The sequence below is a fragment of the Danio rerio genome, chromosome 11, assembly GCF_049306965.1.
Source record: "Danio rerio strain Tuebingen ecotype United States chromosome 11, GRCz12tu, whole genome shotgun sequence".
Lineage (NCBI taxonomy): Eukaryota > Metazoa > Chordata > Actinopteri > Cypriniformes > Danionidae > Danio > Danio rerio.
The window spans coordinates 4,355,001-4,361,967 of record NC_133186.1 but is presented as its reverse complement, the minus strand read 5'-3'; the positions used below and the strand labels follow the sequence as shown (position 1 = coordinate 4,361,967).

Genomic DNA, 6,967 nt, shown 5'->3' with positions numbered 1-6,967 from the left:
GTTTTAATTAATTCCTTGAAGTACTCTTGAAATATTGTAAATAATTCCTTGAAATATTTCCGCAATTACACGTGCAAACCAAATAAATATCAATATTTATTTTAAAAACACCTTTCAGGCAAGTTATTTCTCACATACTTTTATTGTACAACATACAGTATATGCCATGTCCAAAATTAATGGACATGGTATTAATTATTATAATTAATAATAATTTTATTTTTTTTGGATTTGTTGTTTTCAATCAGATAAAACACAACTTCATTTAAAAAAATAATTTCTTAATAAAACGTGTACAATCTCAGTGGATTGGCTAGATCGGTGGCGCTGATCAATCCATAATAATTTAGTGGCTGCATTTTATTTATTAATTTATCTATTTATTTAATGAAATATTTTCAATTTACGTAAGTTCATTTAAAATAATAATATTAACAACTAAATTAGGGGTGGCCAGAGTTTACACAAGGGTGGCCGTGGCTGAAGCACCTGAAGCAAACATGTTTTTTTTTTATGTCACTATGTATAGAGTTCACCAGTGTTGCAGGGATGAATGCTTGCAAAAAGAAAATTACTTTTTAATGAGGCTCTCAACGTAAATTGGTGATGAATGGTTGCGTACAGAATAAACTGGCGGGAGCAAAGATTGTTAATAATGACTTGTTTTCCTATGTTCAACCCTCTCTCAGGTGTCATGACCTTTAAGGGTAGTAAAGTTGCCTTAACTTCCTTCAGTTTATCAGTTTGAGTCAAATCAATTTTGTCGCTGGCCTTGGCAAAAAAAAAATTAGGACAATTACTGTTCATTTTGTGATGCGACATTTCTGATTGAAACAAACTTTACCAACAGAGTTTCCTAAATAAGTTGCAACTCCACTTTCTGTGCCTGTTTTTTCTATTTATCTACATTTAAGCAGTTTGTCAGCTTAACCAATTAAAAGTACAAAAAGTTATACAAAACTTTAATGTTTTTTGTTTATAAATTATGTCTGTAAAAGTATCAACTGTACTTTACACTCACCGGCCACTTTACTAGTACCGGGTTGGACCCACTTTTGCCTTCTGAACTGCCTTTAATATGGAGCCAGATCAGTCTCAAAAACAATACATTTACCAAATATAATTCGTACGTAAATTAACATTAGACGTGATCACCGTGAAACCATGATTATTCTTCAGACTATACAATCGTACAACCAAAATCTATAATTGTTGCATCCATAATGTTGTGCTTTGAAATACACCATGTGAATGCTTGTAAATAAAGCTTATCATACAATGCACTGATGTTATGTAGTTTCAAAATGCAATATATTTCAATTTTAATGTAGAAAAACACAATGTGGGTGTCTTAAGGGGCAAAAGTACAGCATATGGGCTCTTATATGCTGTTGTGTCATCATTCATATTGCAAGTCAAATCTCTCCGGCCCCTCATTTGGTATTCTTTTTTTTATGAACTATCCCCTATGACAAACTAATTGACCATCCCTGATGTAGAAGTTAGTCCAGGACTGCCTCCTAAATGGCAAAATCACACCCACTGTGTATCTCCAGCAGGTGGCACCACCGCTCTGTTTGTTTTAGCTTCGTTTACCCTTTTCATCACAGGGTTTAGATCTTCCATACTCGGACAGATGGAGGGAAACCTGTCTCAACACTCACAGCTGGGATCTTTGCACTTGACCACTTTAATTACATCACCTGCATTTCCTGCGTTTGGTCCAAGTGAACAGGAGGATTGCAGGTGTGTGGCGTTTTGATTTAAACCAGTGGTTCCTACTGTACATAGTAAAAAATGCTGGCTTCCACACAATTCCTTCATGTCGCCCTGACACACATTGATGAAGTCAACTTAACAGACCCTTTTCACATTTCTGGGTTTAATATTAAGTAACATTTTACAATAAGTTTGTATTAGTTAATGCATTATTGAACATAAATGATGAACACTTTAATGTTGTAGTGTACACTTTACAGCGAGCTTCCCAATTCCTTTAACTAATCCTTTAATGATATATCATGGTAGTACATAGTCAGCAAACACATTCAGTCATTGATGAGAAACTGCTGATCAAAAACACAATGGCTGGAAAATATCAAGTATTTTTCAAACAACTGCTTCAATCCAAACGCACTCAGAATGCAAAAATCATCTGCAGTTTGATCTGCATTCCCAGTGTAGCACTTTTCATATCTTTTCTCCCTCTTATACATAAAAACACAGCAGACAGCCCATGCTTTGATAATCCCAGTAAAAAATCAGCCCCATTTCCTGAATCCTGACAGTCACCGAGGCCATGATCCTTTCCCAAGAGTTCCTGCTCTGTCACTGCCAATTACCATAATCTTATCGCGCTGGATAAATCCTGTAAGGAGAGCAGAGTAACAGGTGCCACGCATGGTCTGCTTCACTCTGACTCACATGCTACGTTTGATTTCAGTTTCTTCATAGCTCAAGATGACAATATAGCGGCATCATGCTTTCAAACAGGTCCTTTTTTTTGTCAAGCCAAAGAAACTCAGTGCGACTTAGTCATTATACTCTCACTCAGCTATTTATTCATTTAGTTAGCTATAGCCAAGATAACACCTACATGTTTAAACATGCATTGTATGCATTTGAGTTTGATACAGTTTAAATGGGACTCTATTTCAGCACAACAGTAATTTTCACATTTTGTGCCACGTTGTTTAAATCTATTTACACCGTTTTCTGGACTCATGGGTGCGCCGGTCTGAAAGGGAGGTGTGTTAAGGCGCATTGTTGGCGCGTTGCTATTTTGAGGAACTGAAATAGACGGCGCCATTGACCATCTAAAAGCAGTTTGTTCATAACAATTTGCCATGTAAAGAGCAAATGCACCATGATGTGATGCAACTGACTCTTAAATGGAATGAGAGGAGATACTGATTGATTTAATGCATGTTATGCTCAAAACACAGCGCCTTCACGAGACTCCACACTTGTAAACACTCGCTCCATCGGGCTCGCGCGGCTTTCGTACCCACCCACACTCGTCAACGCTACCCAGCCGACCAATCACAGAGCTTGCGCTATGCGTCGTTGCGACACGTAGTTAATTTTATTTATTTATTTATTTTTTAAAGATGCACGTCAACGATGATGCGACCGCGTGTAGGCTGCGCCGTAGCATATGCTGGCACTTGATGCAGAAGTATAAATCAGCCTTTAGACCATGCGCTCACTGCGCACACACCGTATTTTTCCGTCCTTAAAATAGCAAAAGTGGATTTGGACATCCCACACTGATTTTATGCCATGCCTTTTAAATGTATAATTTATTTTATTTTATTTATTTATTTTTTTTTTTTTTTTGAGAAAAAAATTCAAAGGGGGGCTAATAATTCTGAATATAACAGAATTTTCTTTTTCTTCTTTTTTTTTGCTAAATTTTTGGGAATTACCACCACAAAAGAAGTCATTTTTATCACAAAAAATCTCCCAAAAAGTCATGAAAAGCTAGAGAGTCTAAATTATAGTTTCAGAAAATAAATACAAATTAAATCAATTGAATGATAGACTTGATTTTTTTTTTTATAGTAAGTTTTTTTTTTTTTTTACTAAAAACAAAATAAATCTTTTAGTGTGTACTCGATTATGCTAGCTACTGTATGTCTATTAATGGTTTCAGAAAAAAGTCAAAGTAAATAAACAGAATTGATTGATTGATACTAACTCAGTTTTGCTAGCTTATCAGTGTCAAACAGTTTTTCTGTCTTGACCCCCTCCCTCTGCTCTCTCTCTCTCTCTCTCTCTCTCTCTCTCTCTCTCTCTCTCTCTCTCTCTCTCTCTCTCTCTCTCTCGTGGATCTGAACACGGCTCAAGTCAAGGAGAGTTAAAGGGGAATCACAGGGGAATCTCTAGAGTTTGGGCCTGGAGGACAGACCGCTGCCTCAACCCACCCCCAAATCTCAGCATGGGGGCCTCCTATGGCAAGAAGGTAATTGCGCTTTATTGCTTCTGGTGTTTGAGTAACTGTTGAGCAGGCTGCTCAGGCCGTGGTTTGTTTTGAACTCTTGACATGTGGTTTGTTTACGTCAGAATCATCACAAAGCATTCAAGACACTGCTGTTGGGGTTTTAATTGTTGCATGTTGAATCATTGTAATGTCTGTAGTCATACCTTTGCTTTTGTATTGTAGACATATTTAAAGGAATGGTTAGCCTACTTGTTTACAGTCAAAAAACTTTGCGTTTCTTTTACTGTTGTTGTTGGTGATGTTGACCATTACCAAACAAGATATTTTAAGGATATTGGAAAGCAGTATATCTGACTGTTAAAATTATGATTTAGTGATTCATGTAACATTTTCATTCTTTTGAATATTTCTCAAGTGATCTTTTTTCTTCATATTCATCAATTTGTTGTTGTTGTTTTCCTATTTAAATTTTAAGACTAATATTATTAGTCCCCTTAAGATTTTTTAAATTGTCTACAGAAAAAAAAATGACTGACAATGACTTGCTTAATTAACCTAACTTACCTAGCTAACCTAATTAACCCAGTGAAGCCTTTAAATTGCATTTTAAGCTGAATATTAGAATCTTGTGAAATGCCTAATAAAATATTATGTATTGCCATTCTAAAAAAGACCACAGAAATAAGTTATTAGTAGGCCCACACAGAATCTGTGCGTGCATAAATCTGCAGATTAGTTTAGTTGTGTTAATGTGTGTAAATTTTTATTTATTCAGTTTTTAATTTAATTTCAGTCTAATGTTATTGACAAATTTGATAATGTTGATATGATTTAATTACAGTACAGTTTAAGCGGATTTAATTCTGTTTGCATTGTAAACATATTAAGTTTTTAGTTACACTCCTGAAAACATTTTTGCCGACTGTTTGTTAATTCAAGACTGCATTTCCTAACGTAAAACTATGTATACTCGATTTCTGATTAATATTGGTCTCTGGATAGCCGAGCACTTCCTATATTAAAAGTGTTAAATTCGCTATTACCCCGTGTCAATTTGAGCGTCAACCTCTGACGAATGCGGGGAACTAGGCTAATGCTTGCAGCACCGTCACTGACAGAGAGAGCAAGTGCGCATGTTGCTGTATCAGAATCCTTGCTTGTAAAATACGCTGTAGAATCAAAGTTTAAGCAAATTTGATGATCATGATCTTGCATGTTGATCTGAAGAGTGTCGCTCTCGCTCACCGAATGCACTGTACTGCGTGCGTTTGTTCCTTAAGCAACAAGATCAAACGCCTGACATCACCTGTCCGTATTCCTCAAAGTTGTTTAGAATTAAATGTTTAGAGATGTAGTGACCTGATTGTACTTATGTGTGCCTTTAATGCACCCCTTGATGCTTCTTACGTCCTTGTCGCAGCACCAGTGGCACCGAAATTAGGCACCAAAATTTATATGCTAATTTGATCCGGTACATACCTGTTACAAAGGTATGTTAAGGTGCTATAATGGCACCGGGTTTTGGTATCCAACCCTAGTGGCTAATAATTCTGAATTGAGCTGTATAAATATTTAAAGAGGAATAAACAATACTACACTTGATTGATTAATTGAACTAAAAACTTTTGATCGTTTTTAGAAAACTAGGCATAATATATAATTTAACTTCTCGAATAAAGTTGTGTTTCTTTCAGACTAATATATATATATATATATATATATATATATATATATATATATATATATATATATATATATGCTGTCTGCTTTCTGTCTATTACTACTGGAAAGCAAAAATAAACTCCTAATTTTAGTCACTTTAATCCAAGAGCCCGTTGTTTGCATTTTGAACGTTTGGCTGAAACCCAGTGAAGCTGCGCAGTATGTTGTTAAATATGTGAGCTATGGAGAGCTGCTTTCTGGAGGTGTGGATGAGGGTGTGGTAAAGGCTGAAGTTCTGCGAGTGACAGCTGACAGCTGCTGTGGAGAGGGGTTACTGCCGGATTACACGCGCACACAAACACACACCCGTCTCTTTTCATTAGCCTTCAGACTGGACAGTACTGTCAGGTTCATCGGGTGAAGAGTTCCAGCCAGAGTTAATTGAATGTCTGCTCTACAGGTCTAAAGGCATGTCAATAGATGCAGTCTATTGTCCAGTCATTTATTCAGGGTTGAAATATCTCACTCCATTGGCTCCATTTTAATGATATAAGCACAGAAAGTCTAAAGATCCTGTTGCAAAAGCACTAAGGGCATTTCCGAATCCACTTTTGCAATTTTAAGGACAGAAAAAACAGTCGTAAAGCCAAGCGCATGAGCTTTTTAATAAAGATGTGTGTTGTGCATTAGGAGTAGTTTTTTTTTATTGTTTTTTTTTTAAGATCATTCAAAATAAGTAAGTGAACGGTTAAGAAACTATTGAAATTAACATTCATATATCCTATTATTCCTGCATATAGTAATGGTTCATTTGTATGTAAATTATTGCTTTATTAACTCAACTTCATGCAGTTTTGTGACCTGATCTAAAGTGAGGACTATTCATGCTTTATTATCCTTTATAAATGACAATTAAAGGCTTAGCACCAACTGAACAATAATCTTTGCAATATTATCTTAAGTAAAACTACTGTAAACTTTAAACATTGCTGAATAACAGGAGTGTCAAAATATTGCATAAAATTGAATAAATCAACAACAATATAAAATTTAACAATATAAAAGGATGTCATCACTAAATACAGTCATTTCATTTTAGATAAGGTTGCAAAGATTAATTTGTTGTTTGATAGTTTCATTTGTGTATCGTCAAATTAATAGAAATAAATTAAGTTGGTTTATGTTATTTTTTCCTGTCTAGAATATAACCGAGCCTTTAATTGTCAATTATAAGGGATTTATAAAGCATAAATAGTCCTCACTTTAAATTAGGTCACAAAACTGGATGAAGTTGAGTTAATAAAGCATTTATTAACATACAAATTAACTATTAGTATATGCTTAAATAATACGATTGATAAA

At 35.1% G+C, this 6,967-nt stretch overlaps 1 protein-coding gene across 2 annotated transcripts in view; it reads left to right on the top strand.

Annotated features, from left to right (window-relative positions):
- The first annotated feature begins 3,846 nt into the window (after positions 1-3,846).
- si:ch211-236d3.4 overlaps positions 3,847-6,967 on the top strand; it is a 56,313-nt gene continuing 53,192 nt past the window's right edge. For both annotated transcript variants that reach the window (XM_068218632.2, XM_009305788.5), the window contains exon 1: positions 3,847-3,964. In XM_068218632.2, the coding sequence (XP_068074733.2) occupies positions 3,941-3,964 (24 nt within the window). In that variant the 5' untranslated portion in view covers positions 3,847-3,940. The remainder of the gene's footprint in view (positions 3,965-6,967) is intronic.